This window comes from Babylonia areolata, chromosome 19, assembly GCF_041734735.1.
Source record: "Babylonia areolata isolate BAREFJ2019XMU chromosome 19, ASM4173473v1, whole genome shotgun sequence".
Taxonomy (NCBI): Eukaryota; Metazoa; Mollusca; class Gastropoda; order Neogastropoda; family Buccinidae; genus Babylonia; species Babylonia areolata.
Genome location: NC_134894.1, coordinates 8,048,876 through 8,075,055, shown reverse-complemented (window position 1 = coordinate 8,075,055; position 26,180 = coordinate 8,048,876). Strand labels below are relative to the sequence as shown.

Here is a 26,180-nt window from a genome sequence, read left to right as displayed (position 1 = left end):
TCCACGTTCACTGGTATGCATACAAGTGGGCTTTTACAAAAGTGTATGACCGTTTTTATCCTGCCATGTAGGCAGCCATACTCAGTTTTCGGGAGAGACAGTTGGATAATATGATGGATCTATTTTATTGTCTTGAAACACTTTCCATATGCCTCCACCCCCTTTAAGCCCCTTCAACCACAAGTTTTTAGTTTTGTTCTTGTTGTTTTGAAATGATCAGGAAAACTCATGAGCCATGAGGGCTTTGTCTCTTGGTTGCTGCTGTTACTGTTATTGTCTTTTATGTCAGTACTTTTTATTGATACTATTTATCTAAAATGTAGCACCGAGGGAGAAAAAAATCTGCATTCCCAGGTTGCTCTCAGTCTGTTCTCTACAAATATTAGTCTTGGCTATTCCATGAATCTTTGAGGCTTTGAACTTTTTGTCTGTTGATTTGCTTTCAGACTGATGTTTGCCGCATTGGAGATGCTTGCTATGCTGATGGTTATGTTAATCCTGAGAATGCTGGTGAACTGTGTCGTCCACTGATATCTAACACTGACTGGACTGAAATCAGAGGTAATAACATTTTCTCGGAAAACATATTTTTCTTCACAGTTTTGATGTACAGAACTAATTTTTTTTTTTTTTTTTAGGATAAAATTTCTTTCCAAATTCCCTATAAGTTTGCATGACATCACCCCAGAACGTACTCAGATAGGTGTGTTTTTTTCTGGAGGTGACATGATTTAAAGCATTCCTTTTTCGTTTTTTTTTTTCCCCTCAGTTCCTGTGTTCAGTTTGATTGGTACTGCACATGAGTCTTGAAGGCCTGACCTCTCTTTTCCTTTTTTTCTAATTGAATTTTTTTATTTTCTATTGTATTTCTTTGATGCAGACAAACAGAGTCATAGTTAACATCAAACACATGTACAATAACATTTGCTCTTTCAAACATGACAAAGGTGCACAACCCCAAGACATGCAGTATGTGGCTTTGTCTTAATTAAAGAAAACATGCAGTTTTTATACATACATTTGCATTTAGGCTGTTGGTCTCATTTAGGTTTCAGCAGACATGGTGATGAAATATGTTAATGAATGATACTTAGGAGAGGGAGGACATGAGGTAAGGACAGATAAAAGTCTATATGTGTATCGTATTCTATACATTGCACTACTTATGAAAGGATGCAAACAAAATATTGTGTTTAATATAAGTTTTATTCACTGTTTTCAAGTTCACGCCACTTCTTCTGTTGCAGTGGAGAAAGTGGAGGAGACACGTCTGACCTTCCAGAAGATAGTGGGCAACATCCTGATCACCGTCAGTGGAAACCTGACCATCATTGGTGACCTGACCCTGACCACGGAGAGAGATCGTCTGGTTCTGACCTTTGATGGCAATGGTCAGCTGAGTCTGGGAGGACTTACCTCCCCTTGTCTGCAGAACCCTGAACAGTGTGTCTTCGGCTTCACCATTACTTTCAGCATCAGGTATGATGACATTTATGCAGCAAATAGTAATCAGATTGGACTCTTTGTGTTCTTGAGAAAGATGTCTCATTTCTTTGATAATCTTATAGATGTCTATATTGGTTTTCTTTGTTTTTATATCTGTGAAGCTTTATTTTCATCCATGGTTGTTATCAGTAGATTTTAGTGATAATGAAAAGTATATTCTATCAGAAGATTCTTGTAAAAAAAAAAAAATTAAAAAAATCCAAATGATGACATGATTCTTGATTTAGACCGAAAAATGTAGTTGTGAACAGTACATGTTCATGGTCAAAGTGCTCCCTCTCTTACAGATTCACCAAACTTGAAGAAAACACCCAGATCTTCACCAGCTGCGGAAAGGACGATGACAAGACAGGACTGTCTGTATACTACAGTCGTCGACGTCTGTATGCTGTGGTGTCCACACGCACTCACCGATGGACTGTGTACACCCGCCGCCTGGCCACAGAGGAGTTTGTGACGTACACCTTGTCATGGAGCCAGCAAGAAGGTCTGACCATCTACGTCAATGGAGACCCAGACAAGAGGCAGAAGAAACCCAAGTCCAGGAAACGAGTGGATGAAGGATCCACTTGTCCTCTGTTGATTGGAGAGAAGGGAGATGTGTTCTCTGGCTTTGTCTTGGAGCTGATTCATGTGATTTACTTGCACAAAGACACCATTGACGAAATTGGCATCACTACAGGTATGTTCTCTGTTACTGGTTTTGGTCACTGTCTAGGTCATCATACAGTCTGTATTCCTGAGTGTGTGTTTATCTTTCTCATTCTGTTGGTATACTATCAGGTATTGTGTGTGTGTGTCTGTGTGTGTGTGTGTGTGTGTCCTTTTCTTCAGAAGCACAGAAACTGACCAAATTTGTTTTTTTGGGGGAGGGGTATGTTTGAACCTCATAATTTTGAAACATGAACAGGATAGAGAAAGATTGAAATAGTATACATATTGACACAAAGAAGGAAATTATGCAGCATCATGCTCATACAGCACTGTATGAAATACGTATTTCTCCTGCTTGATACTTATTACTTATTGTCATAATTTCATAGTTATGAGTCACAAGGTATTGATACGTGCCAATAGTTACATATTCATTGTACTCATGATGTGGGTCTGAATGGAAATGAGATTAAATTTCTAATGGAATGCCTCAGATTCAAATACAGATCTACAAGACTGAATTTGAAATATGGAAAACTGCTTTCAATTTTTGCATTGTGTTTTTTACTCTTTCATTGCCATAGGCAATCCTAGACGACATCAAGGGGTCATGTTAAGTCGACCATCTTTCATATTCAGCAAACCTTGACAGCTGCATACAATTTCCTGTGCAATAGGAAATTGAGTCTAAAACATGTTGTGCTGTGTTGTTGTTTTTTACACAGAATCTTGGCAACAAAAGAGTTAAAGAAGGCAGGCGAGTGTGTTTGAAAGTTGGAAATATTTCATTGGGATAAAGATTTTTTGTTGTTGTTGTTGTTGTAAATTTTCACTGATAACAAATTTATGGTGAATCAAATTTGCATCTTAGATAATCTTGATAATCTTTCAGGCCCATTATGGCATAATGAATTTTTCTTGCTTTTCCTGTGTTTGTGTTATACAGAATATACTCAGAATGTTTCAATATGTGTTCAGGCTTCCCAGAAGTGACCAAACCCAGACTGACAGTTGGAGTGGAAAAAGACGAGGTTGTCTTCAACTGTGAGTTTGATCGCCTAGCTGACTTTGGCGTGCAGTACAGTGTCAGTTACTATGGTGATGACGAGGTGCTGGCAGAGTACCAGAACGTGGGAAGGAACACAACAGCTCTGACTGAAGCAGAGATGGATGAGATCCAGTATGGGAGTCAGGTAATATTATGACTGTTCCTTCAGTAAGTGTGTGTGTGTCTGTGTGTCTCTCTCTGTAGATAGACATAATATATATGTATATATACATATTATTACTATTAAGAGTCCCTGTGGATTATTAACCACTGTTACTGGGCCCCACATGCTAGGTCTGGTTGTTGTTGTTTTTCCAGTATGTTTTAGATTTCAAGAAAATTTTTACGCTCTTAATTTACTCTGAAATCTTTTTCTTTTTTTCCCTTCAGTTTTCTGCTTATGTTGGCTTTTAACAGAAATGTTCTTGATAAAAGAGAAGTCCCTACCAAGCTGTGTGAGAGTGAGAGTGTTTCTTTCTGGTCAATAGTCAGGAGTGAGTAGCAAGCCAGAAGAGCACTAGACAGTGCAAAACAGCTGTCACATGCTGTGCATACTAACCTCTCCTTTTGAGGAACAAAACGGCCAACTTCAGCATTGAAGAGAGACTGTTGAACTCTCACCTGGCACATAGCCACCACCTCCAACCCAAGTGCAAATCAATTTAAAAGTTTAACCGATACTTCTTTAGACTTTTTTTTTTTACGCTTTTTTAAAAATAACATCTGGGATTGAATTTGATATTCACATGTCATGTATGCATTTGTCTGTATGTGTGTCATGTATTTTTTCTTGGCATGCACACATGTCAGCTCAGTTCTTCTCAGCATTGTTTTTGTTATCTTTCTATTATTTCTTTTTCTTTTTTTTCTTTTTTTTCTTTCTGGTTGATCAGCTGCTTGTTAGTCTTGGTTTATGTCCATGTTTTAGAATTTACTGTCATAGTAAGACTGGAAGTCATATATGGACCATTGTATTCAAATGGACTACTGCTCTCAGAATGGTCGTAATACATTGTTTTTTTGTGTCCAAGTGTAAATGGAAGTCATACATGGATCACTGTATTCAGGTGGACTATTGCTGTCAGAATGGTGGTAATGCATTGGGGTTTTCTGTGTTCAGGTGTACTGCCAGGTGACAGCGTGCTTTGGGAACAACTGTAAAGCCACAACAGGTGAACCTGTAAAGAGCAACGTCATCCGCATTGGGTTACAGGTAAATAAATGCTTTGGTTAATACCAAATACTTTTTTAAGACAGTTTAGCTTCTCACTACTAATTTTGAAGACTATGCCAGTCACACCAGACTGACTTGATTTGTGATTTCTCTTTTTATGTCAAAATATGGTTTACTTAGAAATTAATAGAGACAGTTCGAATAAATGTTATTTTCAAAGATATTTATGTTTGCTTTATTTTTCTTTTGTAGCTGTTGACCGAAGAGCTGTTGGTGTACGAAGGAGGAAAACCAGGTGACATCAGCATCAAGAGCTTTGTGCCCCCATCCCTGTTCTGTCCTTCGGACAAACGAGACGGCTGTGAAGTGCGCTTACACGCAGGTGTGCGAGCAGCTAAGGAGAAACGTTGTCCTGATCAGCGTGACATCCCTCAAGCTGTTGTGGCCTGGACTGGACAGCTCACAGACGCTTTCTGTGGTGTGAGTGTGGAGTCAGTCAGCTGGCAGAAGACCCATGTGATTGGGGTGAAGGGGGTGGTGGATGCACTGGCCGATGGAGACGAGCAGAGAACTGTGGAAGTGTGGGCTGAGATTACCTCAGAACTTATTACCCAAGAAATCACATACAGTCTGGGGCAGGTCAAGGTGAGGAGGAATCATTGTGTTCTCTGTCTTATAATAATTATAGCATTATCATTTATGTTGGAGCATTGGACAGAAAAAAAGAAAGAAACTAGCTCATAAGTGAAATAATATGCTACGAACTAAAATGAATAGAGGAATAATGGTCACAAGCACAATAAAGAAACATTTCAATAAGATTGTCACCCAAAATGATAATACCATGGGACAAATGAAGTGAGGAATAAGCACTTGGTAATAAAGATGGGGAATGACAGGCACATGTTTTCCGGCATGATGATAAGAAATGTCCCATACGTTGTGCACATACCTCAAGAGACACAGGACATTTCTATCTGAAGGCAGATTACCATTCTGTGCGGGCACATCACATATACCATTACATTTGTGACATTAACATTCAGAGCTTGTTTTTAACCCTATGCCAAGGCATAGATTTGTATCATACAAACTTAGCTTGGGTCATATGGTTGCTCATTATGTTTTGACAATATCAGAGATTTTTATTGTACAGACTTAACTTGGGTCAAAACTTGCATTTTTGACAAAGGCAGAGATGTTTATCACACATACTCCATTTGGTTCAAACCTTTGTTCATTTCATTTTGACAGCAGCATAGATTTGCATAAACTGAACACAGGTCAAACATTTGTTTATTACATTTTGGCAGTAGTAGAGACTTGTAACATATAAATGTAACATTGGTAAAATCTTGTGTCATTATGTGTTTACAGTTGACAGTGAAGGACAGGGATACAGCAGCTAAGTGTGTGTCACTGAACGATCCTCATCTCACAACGTTTGATGGAATGTAAGTTGTTTTATATGAAATTTCAGTTACTGTATAAACTCCCCTTTCTGTATTTGTAACATTTTACACAGTATGTGATGATGCCGATGGGAGTCCCAAAGCTTATTTACAGGATGGTTAAAAAGGTAATTTGTTTGAAACATGTTGCTACACATGTGAAATCATGAATGACACTGTTTGTTTTTATTTAGTTCTGTTATTGATGGAGCATGTCGCTTTATCAAAGTTGCGAGTTTATTGTTATTGTGGAGGTTTTTAGTGATATCTGTTTTTGGTATGACCTTTGGCACTGGTTGTGCTGTGGACTTAATGAAATAACATGTTTGTTTGCAGGAAATATAACAACTTCTATGAAGGAGAGTTTGTCTTGTACCGGCACCGTACTCAAAACTATCAGGTATGGATGAAAAGAAGAATGCAGAGTTTGATGTTTTTAGGTTATTAAGTAGTGCATTGTTAACTCTCTGGTCTTGTGCTATGCATGGCTGTCTTGTTCTGCTGACTGGTCTTGCCAGCATATCTTCAAGTCATATTTCAAGGAAGTATTAAAAAAAGCAGCTGGAATGCTTTGTCACTATTAATGCTCATTTAAGTTTTTCATTGACCATGAAAATTAGAATATTGATATTTAATACAGATGATTAAGTACATACATTTCATTCAAGAAAAAGTTTACAAATCATTTTGTTTAGGTGGTATTCTCTATATGTGATATTTTTACTGTGAAAGAAAATGTTGTGATTGTCTTCAGGTTTTGTATATCATAGTTGTTGCTGTAGTGTGATTTCATAGTTGTTGTTCTGGTGTGGCGTCATGTTTTGCATGTTTACCAAAGTCAGTGTGTTGTTGATAGATTTGAACTAACAAATATACTCTGCCAACAGGTGAACACTTTCTACCGATCATGTCGTGGCACCGCCTCCTGTAACTGTGCCGTGGCAGTGCGTGTGGATGATGATGTGATTGTCATCAACAAGTGTCCAGTGAAGCAGAGTGAGAAGCAAGACGACTACCCAGTCTCTGTGTTCCTGCACAGAAATGGCGACCTTGCCCCTGGCTTCAGGATCAACAGGCTGAATGAGGACAAATATGCTGTAAGTGGGAAAGAGATCCGTCTTTCTGTGATCTGATGGATCATCCGTGTTCACCTCCACCACCCTTAGGCCCCCTTTTCCCTTCTTTCAGTACATGGTGATGAAATTAGTTTTCAAGTAATCATACAGTATTTTTTGTTTCTGTTTTAATGAACGTTTAGTCAGTGACTGTGGGTTATTTTGAGAAATTTACTTAACCCTTTCAGCCCTTTAAGGTCTTGTGCCTGTGCAGCCTTCCCAGCCTGGCATGTTTTGGTCTTGCAGCATCAACGGGAAGGGGTGCTTTACTTTAGGCACAAATTCATAGCAGCCATTCAACGAATAGCTACCAAACTTCACATTATGATTGAAATGTAATTTTGGCACAAATTGCTGGTCTCAAAACAAAGGATGTAACTGCATACTTGTAACTTTAAAAACAGAAATAGGAAAATGTCAGCTTCTGTCGATGTTGAAGGTTGTGGGCTGTCTGCTTGATTGTCTACACTGCTTGCAAATTTCATCTCCTTCACTTTCCCATAAATTATCGATAGAATCAAAAGGCAAAAATGAATCATCGTTATTTGGGTTGAATTCGCAGCAAGAGTCCATCATAATTTCATTGAGCTCTAAACTGTGCAGTAAGCCTTTGACGTTTTACCATACTGATGCGGAAAACCAGCTAAAAAGCACATTATTCGTTCGATTTTTTAGCAAAACTTTGCATGCCAGTGAGGAATGAAGTTAAGTTGGAGTTACTTCTTTTACATAGCAGTTTAATGCATAATAATGAGCTGACGAACTGGTTTACATAAACGGGTTTCTTCGCCCGCCTGTCAGGCGGACAATGGCAATCAGCAGTGCACACCTTTCAGGCGCGTGCAGAGTTGAATGAGTTAAGTCTGGATTTTTTTTTTTCCTCCTCCACAGACAAGCAGATTTTTTTTTCTTCTTTTTTTTTTTTTTTTTTTTTTTTTTTTTTTTGTAAAAGCACATTAGTCCAGTTTCAAAGCATCTTCATTTTTCTTACTTGTGGAACAGTCACATGGTTTGGCTTCCTGTCAGTCCCATTCCCATCTCTATCTAACGAAACATTTTCTATCAAAAGAATTAGATTAAACTTCATATTTCATTTTCTCACAGGTGTTCCTTCCCAGTGGCGACGTGGTTTATGCACAAGTGGAAACCAAAGCTCTGGTCAGTGGTTTCATCAACGTGTGGATGGTGGCTTCAGGAAGTGCCTTCAATAACACTGAGGGTAAGATAAAACACACATGCATATAGAATGTAAACATGATGTTTGTCTCAATATTCACTCACATTTGTATATCCAGTGCAGCAATGACAGATTGACATAATAATAATGTATTTCACCCACACATACAGAATGCCCACTTCTTGTTTATCTCATTCATTAGTACTTGTTTGTATATCCTATGCAACAGTGACAGATTGACACATGTTAGTATATCTTATGTGGTTTAGGCACATAGTTTTGTACATCTGATGTAACATGTATGCATGTGGCATAAGTCCTGTAAGACAGTCACAATAATACAGTTGTTATAGTAGAGTACTCCCCATTATTAAGGTAAACAATTTGATGAAACACAAAGTGACATTTCAAAGCTATGAACACCACTTGGTGAGGATTAATTTCAGGCTCTTCTGTTAAATTGTCAGTGCCAGGAAGCATTTCCCTGTTCTTGTCATAAACATGCTCATTTGGATTATGTATTTTCAAATTATCTGCCAGTGTCCTGACTAAGGTGTGTTTGGTTTTCAGGTCTGTGTGGAACCTTTGACAAGAACAGACGCAATGACCTCACCAAATCTGATGGAACTGTGGTGGACAAGAGTGCCAAGACAGTAAATGAGTTCAGCCTGTCATGGAGGTAAGTGTGAATCAAGGGGAAATACCGTAACTCCTCCATCCCACCACGAAACACAAGAATTAGAAGTGACGAGTGAAGTCATGAGTGTCTTCTCTCTCACCCCTTGCCCCCCCGCCCCCTCCCAAACTTCCAAAAGCTCTCTATAACCCATCTCCCCTCTTAGTTTAAGATATTTATCAAAGAATATGATTGGATCATCTTCTTCTTCTTCTTCTTCTTCTGCGTTCGTGGGCTGCAACTCCCATGTTCACTCGTATGCACACGAGTGGGCTTTTACATGTATGACCGTTTTTACCCCGCCATGTAGGCAGCCATACTCTGTTTTCGGGGGTGTGCGTGCTGGGTATGTTCTTGTTTCCATAACCCACTGAACGCTCACATGGATTACAGGATCTTTAACGTGCGTATTTGATCTTCTGCTTGCGTATACACACAAACGGGGTTCAGGCACTAGCAGGTCTGCACATATGTTGACCTGGGAGATCGTAAAAATCTCCACCCTTCACCCACCAGGTGCCATCACCGCGATTCGAACCCGGGACACTCAGATTGAAAGTCCAATGCTTTAACCACTCGGCTATTGCGCCCGTCACTTGGATCAGATTGAAAGAGGAGCCTACAGAGTAGTGTTTCAAGTTTCGGCAGAATCCTTGAATAAATCTGCTTACATTTGGTGACTTTGAACAATCAACGTACACCTCAACACCTTACTGTTAAACCAGTGATTGTGAATTTGATTTCCTGCAGAGCTTTGAGAATAGACTTGGCCCGTCAATTTATAGATTTACTGAAGTATTGCTAGTTGCACCCTGTTCTGTGTCTGGACTCAGCCCATTGTAGTTACAGGGTATTAGATTATTGTATCAGCTTTTGTGTCGCAATGTGAGAATACAGACTTTCAGTGACATTACAATAAAACATGAAACATATGAAGAAAATGTGTACTTCCTAAATGTTTACAATCTCATTAACCCCCCATCAAGAAGGTATTCAGAGTAAAGATGTTGTCATATGCTATAAAACAAGTATTGTGTTTGTGTGCAGAGTTTCAGAAGAGGACTCCCTGTTTGATGGCTACTGTCAAACCAAGGATTCTCAGTCAGCTGTTTACTGTGAATGTGCTTACGGCAAAGTCAGTGTGTGTGGTCGGGGTCGGGATGTCTTCCAATGTGCCAAGACAGACACAGCTCAGCGACAGGAAGTAGAAGATGCCTGCAACCGTAGCAACAAGAGCTGCAAGAACAGCAAGAGAAGCAAGTCCAGACGGGCGTCCAAGAACAGGTCCAAACAGAGTCTGGGTGGGAGTGGAAGCGGCAGTAGGATCAGCAGTACAGAGCAAGAAGAACTCAACTCGCAGACTGCAGATCTAGACAAAGGTATGCACTGCATCCTGTAGTTTATGTGTTGCAAATGATGTCCACACTATCTTGATACTCTTCAACAGGCTACTTTATATTATTGATATTGTATTTATCAACATATTTGATTAAATATTGTGATTGTGAATATTGTGATTTCAGGTCAGGACTTGACTGATACATTGATCCAGAATTCACCTGATTCACCACTGAAGTGCCGTTCCACTGAACCTCGTGAACCCTTTGAGTATAATGCCACCTATGTGCACACAGTGAGTCTACACTGTTGTTATTTTTGTTTTCTTTTAAGAATATTCAATTTGGGGATAACAAACATTGAATATAATGATATATGAGGATATGAGGAGCAGATTTTTTTGTACCAGTAAAACACAATAGAAGGTGATGATGAAAAGATTAGCAAACGCTGAAATATTCAGAATAAATATGTGTTTGGAACATGAAGAGTAGTTTGTTGATGAAGCTTATAAATGCAAAACTTTTCTCTTTTTTCTAACAGTCGATTGTGCTTGTTCTTTTCAGTTTGTAGATCACAGTTCTAGGTCTGCTATTTAGTGACATGTTAATTTGTTATTTGTCTTGGAATTATGTCATCTTTTGTGTTGTTTATCTGTAATTTATGTTATCTTTTGATTTAATACTAATTTTATATAATGTGCATATAGTTTATTTGTTCATTTGGTTTATGTGTGATTACAATCAATTTCTTATTCAGGACCAGAACACAGGCATCACACAGGAAGTTGCCACAGAATACTGTGACACCAGGATCAAAGCATCGTCTTCCTTCACAGACTGTGCTGATGTTCTGAAGGAGCAGATGGACATCTACATTGATTTCTGTGTCCAGGATTACATGGTAAGCTTGGCTTACACTTACCATTGAACAGTCTTCGTGTTGTGAGTTTCTTTTGTTAGTCCAAGAACATTTGGTAAACTAGGCTTACAGTTACCATTGGACAATCTTCAAGTGTTGAATTTCTGTCACCAGTTCAAGGTTATATGGTAATCTTGGCTTACCTTTACCATTAGAACAATGTTTAGATGGTGAGTTTATTGTTAGCCCAAGGTTACATGGTAATCCTGGCTTACTTTTACCATTGAACAATCTTGAGGTGGTAAATTTCTGTCTTTAGTCCAAGATTATATTGTAAGCTTGGCTTTTACTACTGAACAATATTCAAATGGTGAATTTCTGTTGTTAGATTATACAGAAAGCTTAGCTTTTATTGGTATTTAGGCAACAACTTACCAAGGAAAACAGGAAAGTCTTCAAATCTTCTTCATAATACTCTGCAAAAGTACATCTTCCAGTTACTCATTACCATGAGACACCACCATGCATACAGTGCACATCCCCCCTTCCTCCTCCTTCATTTTGTTTTATTCTAGAAACACCAAAGCAGCCAACAAGCATTTGCCAAAGAAACAAACAATAAATGACATTACTAGTGCAGAAACGAAATTGGGGTGGGGGAAAGGTGGGGAGTGGGATGGGGGACAGCAAGTAGTCCAAACTTCACTCATCTTTATAAGATCCTTTAGAAATCTTAACTGAAAAGTCCATACTCTCGCTCTCTCTTTCTGCCTCTCTCTCTTTGTCTTTTAGGACAGCCCAGAGTACTGACTGTGTCATTGTTAAATGTACAGCTGACAGGAGATAACACCTGGGCCCTGGTGGCCATAGAGAACATCAAACAACAGTGTCTGGTGACTGTGGAGTTCAACATTACCTACTGGATACCTGACGACAGCGGCTTCCCCACTCTACCTCCTGTGGTCAACACCATCTGTCCCAATGACTGCTCTGGATCTGGTGTTTGTGTTAAGGGTCAGTGTCTTTCATTTCTGTCTGCTTCAACAGAGTGTGTGTGTGTGCACATGCACATGTGTGTGTGTGTGTGTGTGTGTGTGTGTTTGCATGTGTGGATGTTCATGTTTGTGCACCTGCATATTGGTGAATGTATGTATTTGTGAAATGTGTGTGCTTGTGTGTGTTTTTTTTCTTCTTTTTTTTCAGTAACCTTAGACAACAGTATTCATTTTCTGCATAATTTAAGTCATTTTTGTAATCATAGTAAGTCATTTTTGTAATCACCAGATATTTTGCTCTTTTTTCATCATTAATTACTCAGTAACTCAATATTCATAACGACAGACAGAATGAATACACTGTTTAGTTTGTATGTTTATACTGTAAAGAAATGGACTGGTTTCCTGCAACTGTTGTGCATTGCCAGTCCATTCAGTTATAATGTTTGGAATAATGACCCCCAGCATGGCGTCTGCTTTGTGTCCACAGGAGTATGTTACTGCAGAAGCAACAAGACAGGTGCTGATTGTTCCCTGTCCAGTGTGGAGCCACCCAGTCTGACCTTTGTGAAGACACAGTTCTGTGACTCCTACCTGTTGGCTGATGACTGCCTGTCTGTTGTTGTCTTTGGCAACAACTTTGTGGAAAATATTGACCTGTCCTGCCATTTCACTCAGATCACAGTAAGGAATGATTCAGAAAAAAAAAAAAAATTATGTGGTAAACCCATTCCTTGAATAGAATATTTTATGTTTCAGTCTGAAGCGATCATAACATACATATAAAATTCATTGTTTCTGTTAAACATGGACATGTTTTACACTTGAAATTATTTTTGAGTCATTTCTGAAGCTTTGCGAACTGGATACATAAATATCAGCAGCTGATTATAACCTCCTGATCTTGAACCCCACTAGTGTGAACCCTGCTACAGGTATATATCAAAGATTCAAAGACATTTAATCCTTTTGCCGCTTCTTATAGATTTTTATTTTGTTTGGTGTATTTGAAGTTCCTACTGTGCCCTTCTCTGAGTCCCAGGTATCTTGTCACTTGCAGAAAACAGACTCATCATTTGATGAGAGCGACAAGCAGTTCAAGGTCAACGCGACCTATGTCAGCTCTCAGGAAGTTCACTGCACATTGCCAGACACGGCCAGCTTCTTCATACGTGTCAGCAACAACGGGGAGACAACCAGCACTCAGAAACTGAAGAAGATTCTTTATGACTCCCAGTGTGAAGTCTGCACATCTGATAGTTGCAAGAAGCGGGTAACCATAGCTTTTTTGTTTTCGTTTTTCCTCTTTCATAACTTCTTGCCAGTGAACCATATTTCAGTTATTTCCATTCTGCTATATGGCAAAACTGGATGTGTTTACAATGTTTCTTTAAAAAAAAAAGAAAAAAAAAGATGTGTTGATAAGTGGAGTGATGGCCGGTTAGATTGAAAAAACACTGATGAGACAATCCACCACAGACTCAGTTTGAGTTACACAGGAGTGGGGATTTCCCTTTCCAAACTGTTTCTCCACAAGACCACAAGATGAGGGCATAATGTTCACAAGCGACACACAGAATCAAACTGGTTAATAAATGCACTTAATGCCGCAGCACAGTTCATTCCAGTGACCTATCATACCATCACATGATGATGAATTTTGTCATTCTGTAAGAATAGCATTTGCTGTGATTGTTTACATTGTGAACATCTCACCTACTTGAGTGGACCTCCATCATGGCTATCAGACCATGGATGTGAGTTCTGCTCTCAGTTTGTTAATGTGCAACATGTCCAGGATGCCTCTAAACACCTGCGTATGAAATCCAATCTTCATTTCACTTAACACACCTGAGACAGTTTATTATACTTTTCATGTTGGAGAGGAGCTACTAAATTTAACACCATTTAGTTGAAATAGTTGATATGCCTAAGATGAATTTTCAACTGCACGTTTGTTGATATTGAGGCTTTGCTAATGTCAGCTGGGTTTTTTTGTTTGTTTTTTTTTTTGCTTTTTCAGACTGGTATCTGTGAGATTGATGGTGCTTGCTATGAAGATGGTGAAGTGAATCCACTGGATGCAAGCCAGGTGTGTCGGGTTACAACACCCAGTGCTTGGACTGTCATTACAAGTAAGATCTGTATAATTACATGTTTTTCTTACAAGTAAAATCATTCATGAATTATACTATTTCTCTTAAGTCTCTTTTGCCCCCCCCTCCCCCCACCACACATATAAACACATTGAACATACGTATTGAATGTGCTCAAAATACAGAATACTAAAAATCTGATACATGCTTGAGGTACAGGGACATGTTACATATCTTTTCCAAGCTTTATTATAAATCTGTTTTATTTTATCTACTTGAACTTCACTCCTAGTCATAGAATGTAAGATCCTGCAGAACTTTAATATACTTTTTCACTTCGTTGTGGAATTCTGTTTCCTTGCTTTTTGTTATTGCAAAATTATTTAGTAAAATATTTATTCAGAAAAGTAGCTCACCCAATATATATATAATGAAAGCAAGCATAAAGTGTAGCCTTGTGACACAGTACTTCTTCTTCTTCTGCATTCGTGGACTGCAGCTCCCACATTCACTCGTATATACGCGAGTGGGCTTTTACGTGTATGTCCGTTTTTAACCCGCCATGTAGGCAGCCATACTCCGCTTTCGGGGATGTGCATGCTGGGTATGTTCTTGTTTCTATAACCCACCGAACGCTCACATGGATTACAGGATCTTTAATATGCGTATTTGATCTTCTGCTTGCATATACACATGAAGGGGGTTCAGGCACTGGCAGGTCTGCACATATATTGACCTGGGAGATCGTAAAAATCTCCACCCTTTACCCACCAGGTGCCATCATCGTGATTCTAACCCGGGGCCCTTAGATCGAAAGTCCAACGCTTTAACCATTAGGCTATTGCACTCGTCGTGACACAGTACAAACCGAAACAGACCTTCATTTGGAATCGTCATTCTCCTCCCCATTTATCATCCAGTACAGAAACTGTGTACATTATTCTCATTTGTATTCACAAAAGATTGATAAAGAAGATGTGTTTTGATCAATCCTACCCCAACATTCTGTTAGTGGAAAGACGTTTGAGACACTGAGGTAAAGTCACGGCCTGGTGCTGAAGAGATAACATTCCTGTGTGCAGCCACAGATGTGGTCATCCAGAGGCTGACCTTTGTGAGGATTGTGAACACCATACTTCAGACACTGACCTTCAACTTCACTGTGGTGGGTGGCCCTACATTGGTGGATGGTCCCCTGGGGGGTCTGGCACTCCTCTTGAACGGTGTGGATCAGTTCGTGGACCTGACCCAGCCACCCTCCAGTGGCTGTCTGTGGGACCTGGACAAGTGCACACTGGGTCTCACTGTGTCCTTCAAGCTCAAAGTCACTGAGGTGAGGAATGGGAACTGTGCCAGTGTTTTCAATGATGTGTATACTTAAAAGAACAGTGTTGTCACAGAATCAAAGTGAGTTTCAGTTTCAGTGAAATGCCAATGCTGAATACTTAGCAAATTGATATTTAAAAATCATCCTTTGGACTGTTTCCAGTACAGCTGTCTTATCATGATTTATGTGAGTGTTCAGTAATTACACTTGATACTATCTCAGTAGGTGCTATTGGTTCTATAGCATTTGGTTTTATTTCAGCTGCGTGAAGGTGCAGTGATATTCACCAATGGAGGCGACCTTCCGTCATCCTATGGTGTGGCCATGTGGTACAGAGGTGGGAAAGTGTACCTGAGAGTGAGCACCTCCACCAAAGAATGGACCATCTTTACCAAGGACTTCCAGCTCAACATCTTTGTCAGCATCAAGTTCTCTTGGAGCTCCCAGACAGGGCTTGTTCTCTTCTTCAATGACAAACTTGTGGCCTCAACACGTACCTTCATCAGACGTACACGTGTGGTCACCAGGACAGACACGTTCTTGGTGGGCACAACAGTTGACAAGAAACGCTTCACACCTATGCAGATCGAGGGATTTGAGGTGGCTTACTGCCCTGTCGATACTCTGGAGCAACTTGAAATTGCTGTTGGTAAGTTTTCTCTTCTTTTTTTTTTTTTTTTTCGATGATTAGATCTCAGATTGATCATCTGATTTAATCAACTGCACTGCAGTATCTTCTTTGTCAGTTGTGTATTCATATGCCATTACATTGAATTCACATGCCTGTCAGTAAAGTTAAAGATGAAAACATACTGTAATTCATGTACTTGGCATATTATATCTTAATGGACACGGCATTTTCTGTGACACAGTTGCACCTGACTTTGAGGAGTCCCCTGACCTGAGCGTGGAAGGAGACAGCAACATAACTCTGCAGTGTTCCTTTGACATGCTGGAAGATGTTCAGCTGCAGTACAAGGTGTTGTGGTACCACAATGACAAGGTCATCAGGGAGGAAACACTTGCGCCTAATGTCTCCATCAGTTCTCTTCATGAAGACCAGTTGCCTTCAGTGTCTTACAATGACACAGTATGTACCTCCGTGTATTTTGAAATTTGCCTTTGGTCTTGTTTCTGTTAACATTGCCCAGTTATAAGCCAGTAGGTTTCCTGTAAATGTAAAAAAACTGGGTTGGCAGTGGTAATGGCACAAGCCAGTTTTAAGGTATGAATTCAGACCTTTAACAAACAATGATTATATATTTTATTTCACAATACTAATTCTCTATTGCACTGAAATATTGCAGTAGACAAAAACAGATTGTTAAGGATGAGAATGACGAGTATCTGATGTACGCAGTTTAAAAGAAATCAACAATGTATAGGACAGAAGAAATGTGCATTTTTTTTTTTAATTTGGATAAAGGATTACTTTCATTTCATGTGCAGATTTCTTGTGGAGTGTCCGCCTGCTACCAGAGTGACTGTGCACAGACTGCAGGAGCTGTTAGACGCAGCAGTGTCCTCATCATTCAACTCATTGTGAGTGTCATCCTTCATGTATGAGGACAGAAACAGTCATCTTTATTTGTCTGTCCACTGATTTGGATGCCTAGTTGATATGAAGGGTGCCCCAGCTTGGGGGTTGGGGGGGGAGGGATGTTGAAATCATCAAACATTATTATGTTGCCATTTATGTAATGCCTGTCTTGAAGTTGATTTGAATTATCATGCGATGTGATTACTGCAAAACTAGATAAACATAATTATATACTGGGGTGTCCATCTAATGAACAGGAAAAAGAGAATATTCATAGTCATAAGATGTGAAATATTGACACAGTTGACAGGACAAATGCTTTTCCTTTGTTATATTACATTTTCAAACAAAATGTATCGTAAGAAGCATAGAGGTTTGTTCCTGATTTTCACAACCTTGAAGAAAAAAGAACAACAGGTTTTACTCCATAAATACATATTTTTCTATTTGTATTTCTTTTTATCACAACAGATTTTTCTGAGTGAAATTCGGGCTGCTCTCCCCAGGGAGAGCGCGTCGCTACACTACAGTGCCACCCATTTTTTTTGTATTTTTTCCTGCATGCAGTTTTATTTGTTTTTCTTATCGATGTGGATTTTTCTACAGAATTTTGCCAGGAACAACCCTTTTGTTGCCGTGGGTTCTTTTACGTGCGCTAAGTGCAGAACACGGGACCTTGGTTTATCATCTCATCCAAATGACTAGCGTCCAGACCACCACTCAAGGTCTAGTGGACGGGGAGAAAATATCGGCAGCTGAACCATGATTCGAACCAGCGCGCTCAGATTCTCTCGCTTCCTAGGCGGACGCGTTACCTCTAGGCCATCACTCAGATTGTGATTATTTATGCTAAGTGGACTGTGATTGTTATGACTTTGTTCTGGAAACTTGAAAAGTTTTTATGCATAGTGAATAATGGAGAGAGAAAAAAAAAATCAGAAAAAAACAATAAGATGTGTCACATGTTTTATTCACCTTTGATGCACCGTCGCACATACTAGTTTCCTTGTGTATATTCATGACAGGTGAGAGAGGAGAGACTTGTCCTGACAGAGGGCAAAGACATTCAACACCTGACCATCCTGTCCACCCTGCCCCCTCGTCTGCTGTGCAACTCTGGCACTTGTCACTGGACCATCACCACTGTCTTCCTGACCCCAGACAAAGATATTCGCTGCGCAGATGATCGAGAAGTCGCACAGGCTCTCATAGGCTGGACAGGAGACAAGGATCAAACTGCTTTCTGTGGTTCTCAGCTGACTGACCAGAACTGGAAAATGGGAGTGAAGGTGGCAGTCCGTGCTGCACTGGATGGCTTGAAAGACAGAACTCAGCGGCGTATGTTACAGGTGTCTGCCCAGTGGATGATTGAGAGCGTGGTTTCCACCAGTCTCTCAATTCAAGTGATTCCGGTAAGTGTTTTAGTTTCCTCTCCTGTGTTGTGTCATTGTTCAGTGTAGTTGCTTGTTAGGAAATTATATGTCAAGAGGGGGCTGAGAAACATAAAAATGGAAAACTTGCCACATGATCAGTTCTGGAAACTGCATATTTTGTTTTCTGTGTGACCCGCTATGCTGTTGTGAAGATTTGCATAATTTATTTTTCAAAAATTATGTTCCTTTGTATATATTTCAAAAACTTCTTCAGCTATAAAGCTTTTGGAGATTTAGTGATATGCTTTTCCTTTCTCGAATGTATGGTGGGAATAGATATGACTTTGCCTTGCCATGATTGTAAGAAATAACATCATACGTAACATTGCTTCCTTGTGTCATGTGGAAAGAATGATGGTTCCTCAAAATAATGCCTTTATTCAAACTGAATGAGATGTTCAATTCTACATCCTGCTAAGATTATGCTCAGATATTCCAGGTGTTCCAAGTAGAAAGGTTGGATATGATGATTGATGATTTCAAAATATATATAATACTTTATAACAGCAGAATGAGAGCTGTATTATCAATGGTTTCTCCATTGCAATGGGAAATCATTTACAGCTTAGCCTTTTGTGGAGGACAATGACTCGCAAACAAGGAGGCAAAACTGCACTGGCTTTTAGTGCTGCATCCTTGATCTTACTCTTAGCCACGAGAGCAAAACACTATAATCAAATTCTAGCGCAGATAGTTCTGGACAGCAGTGCCTTCTGTGCAGTTCTGATGGTCATAGTCGGACATGACTATCATACAGTTATACTTTATGCATATCAAGCATTATTGACATTGCAGCTGTTATATTCCACAGCAGGTAGATAATTGTAAATAGCTTGAAACTTTATGTTTGCTTAACAGTGATTGTATGAAGACAAAAGGAAGGGAGAAGAGTGAGAAACCGAATGGATAAAATGTGTCCACAGATCTCTTTCTCTCTTTTTTGTTTTGATAACCTAATTTGAAGCAATAAAGAGAGTCAATGAAACTACTAAACCGATCATCATCCTACAGGTGGAGATTAAGGACAACGATGAAACATCAGAATGCTCTGTGTATGGCGATCCACATCTGAAGACATTTGACAACCGGTTAGTTCTGAGTATCATTCCATCCACGTTCATGCTGTGTGTGTGTGTGTGTGTGTGTGTAAATATATGTGTTTGTGCTCATGTGCATTCGTGTAATGATGTATTGAGAATCTGACGGAGCAAGATGAGGAGTAGTAAGATGACAAAGGTATTTTCTTCCCTGGATTTTTGTATTTTGGTGCTGTTTTCATTCTTGTATCTTACAAAGGTTTGAAAGATGTTTAATTTTACACGTTAATTGCACATATGTATTAATCATTTTGATTGACTGGTCAGTGTTGAATTATCATTGTCTAGGCTGACTGGTTAGAACTGATCATTGATAGCTTGGAATGATTGTCCTGGGTGTACCAGCTTGTGGTTTGTCTACCATCGGCTTAATGATGTTGGGCAAAATCGTATTAATCAATGAGAAAGAAGTGATTAAACACAAAATGAATAAATAAATGACGTTTGAGAACTGGTTATGAAAAAGCACTCTCAGTCTGTAACTGAATACTGGAAAATTAAAAATGCAGTTGACAGATAATGGCACCTTTTAAAAGTTACTTGTGTGTTAGAAGTAAACTGATTTGGTATGTCTTTTCATCACAAATCCTAAATAAAATTTGTCTTACCAAATGCAGGATGTGAACAGATTTTCCACTGTACCTTCACCCCCAACTGTTTTCAATTTCAGCAAGTACAACAACTTCTTGGAAGGAGAGTTCATCATGTACAGACACAAAACTGAACCATATGAGGTAAGAAGTGTGTTTTTCTGATGTGTACCTTATATTTGTAACTTCTATCATGTAAAATGCAGTCACTGAAACAGTTGAAAACTGAAAAATAAAGCAACATGTAAATGGATAGATAAACAGACAAATAAGCAGTTCGTCAACCAACATATAGATAGGCAGGCAGACAGATAGGCATACATTCACTTTGTCCCTTTCTCTCACTCAGACAGAAAATTAATATTTAAAAAAGTGTTATATGTATTTCTTTTTTTTGTCTGTCTGCCTGCTCTCTCTTATAATAAAATATATGAATGAATATTGACAGCCCAAATTTTATGCAGATAAATCTGTTATGACTGAAGTCCAATACAATGCAATGCAATGTTATTTCAGGTGCGAACGTTCTTCCGGCGTTGCAATGAGTTCGTCAAGTCTGCTTCATGTGTGTGTGCGGTGGCTGTGAGGTCCAAAGATGATGTGATTGTTTTCGACAAATGCGGTGCAGGGCGAGGTCAAACCAAAGAAAATCGTCCTATTACAATCAGCATGTATGTCAATGGAGAACTGACATCAGGAACCAGTGTGATCAGACTGCGTGGTGGCAAGAAATTCAGGGTATGTGAACGGTTTTGTTTAACCTCCTATTTGTTTTGTTCTTGTTTGGTTTTTTTCTTCTTCTTCTTTTTTTTTAATTTTTTTTTTTTACTTCATATGTATAAACAAAGTGAATTTATAGGGTTGGCCTGATTCATTAGTCCGTGTGTGTGTGTGTGTGTGTGTGTGTGTGTGTGACTCAACAGAATAAGATGACAGAGAACTATCTATATACAGATGAAATATCAAACTCACTTATTTAACTAATTCAGCTCAACTCCCTGAGCACTGCTTGAGCACAGAGTGGCCATATTTCCTGCCATCGCTTGAGAGACACTCAGGTATGAAATCTTCATTGGTGGAAGCAGGTGTTTTCACCTTTCACCTATGCACCAACAAGTAGGAAAGAGCCACAACTTTTGATATAGACTACTGCAATTTCACTGGCAGGATCAGAGTTCAGTTCAAGCAGTTTTAAGCCTCATTTCTTCTTTTTCTCCTCCAGATAATTTCATAGTTTTGATGGTCTTGATAAGAAAGTGATGAATCACTAGACAGCAAGTATTAAATAAAGTATTCTATAACAGTCACTTGGATTCCCTGAAAGTACAATGTTTCAAAACAGTGATTTATAAAATGTATGATTGTTTAGTTTTTAAATCATCCACAAAAATAACGCTGCAGCAGAGCTAGCACTACTCTGGTGGGGAAGGTTGCACAGGCTGCAGTCTTTGCAGTGCCAGAAAAGGCAAAGTATACTGTGTAATTCTACTTCCATATATTTGCTTTTGTGCTTGGTTTAGTACAAATCACTGGAAGGCTTTGCCTGCCATGTTTTCCTTTTGCAAAGAGAGAGACAAAAGAAAGGAGGAAGGCAGCAAGGGCAGTCTAGCCTTCAAATAGTTTACATTGTTAAAGATATAAATATTAATTCCTGCTGGAGGTTTGTTGACTGTATACAGTTCAGCATAAAAAAGAAAACCCAGCCAAAAGACAACAAATTTAAACAAAATACTTGATGTATTATTACAAGGTTCTTCTGCCAACTGGAGGATACGTTACCGTCGAGACAACCCGAATGGTGAGAGGAAAATACCTCAATGTCTACATGCGAAGCTCACCTAAAGATCGTGAATCCACTGAAGGATTGTGTGGTTCTCTGGATGGAAAGAAGAACAATGACATCAACATGGAGCTGGATAAATTTAACGCTTATTGGAGGTACGTGATTCTGCTTCACTTTATCAATGTTCCTTGTCAGTTTTTTCACCCATAGTATGAAAGAAACTGATTGTGTGTGTGTGTGCGTGTGCGCGCGTGCAGAGGGATTAATGCCAAGGATGTATAGGTCTGGGGGTTGTTGTCCTTCTGTTTTTTTCTTCACTTTGTTTGGGGATTGCACTTTTTATGTCTTGTTTTCCTCCTCATTTTTAACAAGGCAGTTTAGAACAAGCAAACAGAAAATGAAAACACTGAGTCTTTCTTTTCTTTTCTCGTTTTTTTTTTTTTTGTCAGTGGTAAACTTTCATTTACTGTTTAGACCAGCAGTTCTGCAAACACAAGTATCTGTGAGGGAACCAAGGATATTGAAAAAGGAAAAGTCACCAGTTAACTGACCAGTGATCACAGCCTCATTATGTGTGACACAGAGTTGCTGAGGAGGACTCCATCTACACTGGCTACTGCCCTGATGCTGGTGATGCTGCAGTCAACACAGAGGAGGGACCAACGTGGTGCGTCTGTACTGAGAATGGACAGCTCTGTGGTGCTGATGCACCCTCTGAAACCTGTGCTTCTGCACCCCGCAAGAAACGGTCCAGATCTCAAGGTAGCTGTTGGCTCAGAGCTTAATTTTATGCACACACACACACACACACACACACACACACACATATATATATATATATATAATCTTTCATCTCTCCACTTGGTGCTCATGTTCACTGGTAGGTTTGATGTGTTGTACAAGTAAGATGGTTTCCCTGTTTTTTGGTATTTGCTTCCTGTAGCTAATCAAATATGATGGATGTTCTTGTGGAAATCATCCTCTGTTTGTATATTATTCACACCTTTTTGATGAGTTACACCCAGATATTATTCATTCCAAGCTCTACTCTCTGGCAGAAAATACTGCTGTGTGAAATGTAGTTCTGGTGTCATTGTATGCTGAGATGAGCATGGACAAGTTATAAAACAAAAACAAACTTCTTTGTTCATTCCTTGCCTAATAAAGAATTCATATTTAAATGACAGGCAAGGACATTACAGCCGACCTTCTGCAGACATCTACACAGCGTCCACCTCAGCGATGCTTAACACGCCAACCACCCACCATCGTCTTTGAGTTTGACATCACCTACGTATTTGTGGTCCGTTTCTGTCCTCTATTCTCTAATTGTACTGTCCACACAATGATTTCTTCTTCTTTTTTTTTCAGTTCAGTCTCTGTGTGTGTGTGTGTGTGTGTGTGTGCTAGAAGATTTTCATGGCTGAATAGAATGATATTTAGCAATCAAATCCACCATTTCTAACTTCAGCTGACATATTCTGCCACTGGAGATGGAAGTACTCTTGTCTGGGGTCTGAAAATGAAACCAACAACTGAGATCAATGTTTGAAATTATGAATAAAATCAGTTGCATCATGTTATTGCTTTTGGGTTGTTGTTTTTTCACAGTCAATATTCACAAAGAAAAGGTTGTAATGATACAGGCAAATACCATTCAGCCAAACAAATAATGTTTTTTTTTTAAAGACTGGTGCTAATATTTTGCAAACTAGCCCTTCCAAAGAGAACACAAAGACCACACCAGTCTGCGGGATAAATAAAATGATAAAATTGCATATCTCGTTTTCTGTATTAGTACTCTTCAGTCATACTTTATTTTTTATGACAGTTCCCTATTTTTAAAGACTAAATGTTTTCGTTCTTGGTTAGCTGATGTTTATGTGTATAAGTCTATTGTATTAGTATATGTACTTTTTCTGGATTGTTTCTTGTTTGTTTTGCTGAACAATCATTGTTATTTTTCTGCTTTATATGAAGCCAGAAAAGTTCAGTTTTCTTTGATACATTTCAGAACTTGTAACACCTTTTTCTTTCCATTAATAATGTTGAATAGAAAATTCAACTCATCTTGGTCTGTCTTAGATCCCGGATTGGCCAACCAACAACTTGACACAAGAAGTAGCAGTGACCTCCTGCCGCACAAAGATTGAAGCCCAGCTTGCTTTGGGAATGTGTGGTAAACTTGTGTCTGCCCAGCTCACTTCAGCCATTGACATATGTGTGGAGGATGTTCAGGTGATTTATATTTGTGTGTGTGTTTGTGTGAGAGATAGAGAGATCTGTGTAGAAGATATTCAGCGAATTCTTTATCAAATGCCCATATGTGTTTGTAAGTGTGTGAGTGTGTGTGCTTGTGTGTGTGTGTGTTTGTACTTACAAAGATAATAATAATATATATATATGTGTGTGTGTGTGTGTGTGAATAAGAAAAAAGGGACAAACAATATGAACAGGAATGGTTCCTTTTTTTCCCCCTCTTATCATTCATGAATAGATCTGTACCAGTCTGAATCACACAGCCAATACAATAGATTGTTGTAAAATGCTTACATTTGAATTTGTATAGATATGAATGTAGATCATGTATAATAGTGCATGAAGTCAATATCTGACAGAGGTTCATTATCATATTTTTTGTTATTTTTATTGTTGTAATTATTGAAGCTGTCAAATGAAGCTTGCTCTCTGATCACGATTCCAGATCACAGGCGTGCTGGACTGGGCTGAGTCTGCCATCAACAACTTGCTTCAAGACTGCAGTACCAACGTGGAGTTCAACATGGACGTTTGGGATACAGTGAGTGTGAACGGCACCACTGTGGTACAGCCCCCTCTCCAAGTACTGGACAGCCTCTTGTGCAACAACAACTGCAGCAACCATGGACAGTGTGAAGCTGGTAAGAAAGGGGGGAAATAAAATGGCGTCTGGTTTGTTTGTGAAATAACATATTCGGAAAAAGAGGGCGCTAGTCAGGGATACACAGGGGAGGTAACCTACTTCGGGAGGTTAACAGCCGTAGCTACTTTCGTTTTCTCCGCACAGGCGGGTAGTAGTTTGCACAGGACAGGAATCAGACCCCTGCCGGAGTCTGCACTAGTGGGTCACATAAGTATGTTACTTAAACGTAATTTTAGTAAGAAAATTTCCTATTCTACAATCTTTAAGGCAATACGTTTTTTTTCCTCAACTTTAACCCATTTGCCATATAATGCAGTACGCCTAATGCATGGTTAAATCTATCAAAATGCAGTTAGGATTCAGAATCATGTCCATCTATGATCCTGGAAGTGTGATAATGAAACCAAAGGATACCTCCCCATTTAACAACTTAAAACAGCTCACAAACAGTTCTCTAGGGGGCAGCATGGACAGGACAGATTTGAGAACGTGGAGATTAACAGAGCAAACAAGAAAGTAAATGCTGCAGCATGTCAAGAGAGTTCTGATGATGATGGCATCTGGGTCTCATCACTTCAGCATGGCTGCTGTAATGACAATAATCAAGTCATCAATGCTCAACTCATTGTCAATTTGAATTATAATTTCTTTGCTATTTGGAAGATGTGCCTTAGAATCGGAAATGCCCTGTAATCAGTAAAGTACAGTACTGCTACAGTAGTGAGTAAAGCCTGCTTCTTTGTACTGGATTCAGCTGTGCAGATATGTATGTGCATAAAACTTCATGACATAAGGCACTTTATTTCATTTACAATTCAGTGGGGGGGGGATATATATATATATATATATATATATATATATATATAAAACACTTTTTTTCTCATTTTTTGCGTTTACATTTTTCACATGAATACAGAAGACAATTATGTAACAAGTAAATATGCATCATGAATATATCAACTGTGTATTCAACATTTTATGTATTAACGTAGCAGAACACTATTATGTCCTTAGTAGATCTATATATAAGAGGGCAAATTTAATGGGCAAATGTAGCAGTAACATGTTTGTTTGTGTATGTGTGTGTGTGTGAACACATTATACATATGCATGTTTGGACCTAATACAAATAGCTATAAAGTACATGTGTTGCACCTTTACAGGTGAATGCCGTTGTGAGAAGGATTTCTCTGGAGATGACTGCAGCATAGATTTGACTGTGGCTCCTACGGTCTTTGAGTCTCCCCGCCCTCTGTGCAACAGTCGGGAGTTCCCTTGCCTGCAAGTCACCATCTATGGCTCTGGTTTTACTGCCTCACCTGATCTCGTCTGTTACCTACAAGTATTGAAGGTAGGTTAAATGAGATTGACATGTTATATGCGGGCTCAAAATTCCTTGGAAATTTTCTTTTGATTT

The 26,180-nt window shown here is 39.1% G+C and overlaps 1 protein-coding gene across 2 annotated transcripts in view; it reads left to right on the top strand.

Annotated features, from left to right (window-relative positions):
* Nucleotides 1–26,180, top strand: part of LOC143293423 (uncharacterized) — a 216,608-nt gene that overhangs the window by 164,473 nt on the left and 25,955 nt on the right. For both annotated transcript variants that reach the window (XM_076604273.1, XM_076604272.1), the window contains 32 exons: nt 447–561; nt 1,248–1,479; nt 1,794–2,188; nt 3,139–3,353; nt 4,329–4,421; nt 4,635–5,027; nt 5,760–5,836; nt 6,170–6,233; nt 6,721–6,930; nt 8,053–8,167; nt 8,696–8,804; nt 9,849–10,180; nt 10,325–10,434; nt 10,899–11,042; nt 11,834–12,014; nt 12,486–12,679; nt 13,056–13,268; nt 14,019–14,130; nt 15,174–15,424; nt 15,680–16,067; nt 16,291–16,508; nt 16,868–16,960; nt 17,984–18,370; nt 19,403–19,479; nt 20,159–20,222; nt 20,595–20,816; nt 21,829–22,016; nt 22,445–22,623; nt 23,049–23,164; nt 23,947–24,099; nt 24,566–24,761; nt 25,927–26,114. In XM_076604273.1, coding sequence (XP_076460388.1) covers nt 447–561; nt 1,248–1,479; nt 1,794–2,188; nt 3,139–3,353; nt 4,329–4,421; nt 4,635–5,027; nt 5,760–5,836; nt 6,170–6,233; nt 6,721–6,930; nt 8,053–8,167; nt 8,696–8,804; nt 9,849–10,180; nt 10,325–10,434; nt 10,899–11,042; nt 11,834–12,014; nt 12,486–12,679; nt 13,056–13,268; nt 14,019–14,130; nt 15,174–15,424; nt 15,680–16,067; nt 16,291–16,508; nt 16,868–16,960; nt 17,984–18,370; nt 19,403–19,479; nt 20,159–20,222; nt 20,595–20,816; nt 21,829–22,016; nt 22,445–22,623; nt 23,049–23,164; nt 23,947–24,099; nt 24,566–24,761; nt 25,927–26,114 — 6,024 coding nt within the window. The remainder of the gene's footprint in view (nt 1–446; nt 562–1,247; nt 1,480–1,793; nt 2,189–3,138; nt 3,354–4,328; nt 4,422–4,634; nt 5,028–5,759; nt 5,837–6,169; nt 6,234–6,720; nt 6,931–8,052; nt 8,168–8,695; nt 8,805–9,848; nt 10,181–10,324; nt 10,435–10,898; nt 11,043–11,833; nt 12,015–12,485; nt 12,680–13,055; nt 13,269–14,018; nt 14,131–15,173; nt 15,425–15,679; nt 16,068–16,290; nt 16,509–16,867; nt 16,961–17,983; nt 18,371–19,402; nt 19,480–20,158; nt 20,223–20,594; nt 20,817–21,828; nt 22,017–22,444; nt 22,624–23,048; nt 23,165–23,946; nt 24,100–24,565; nt 24,762–25,926; nt 26,115–26,180) is intronic.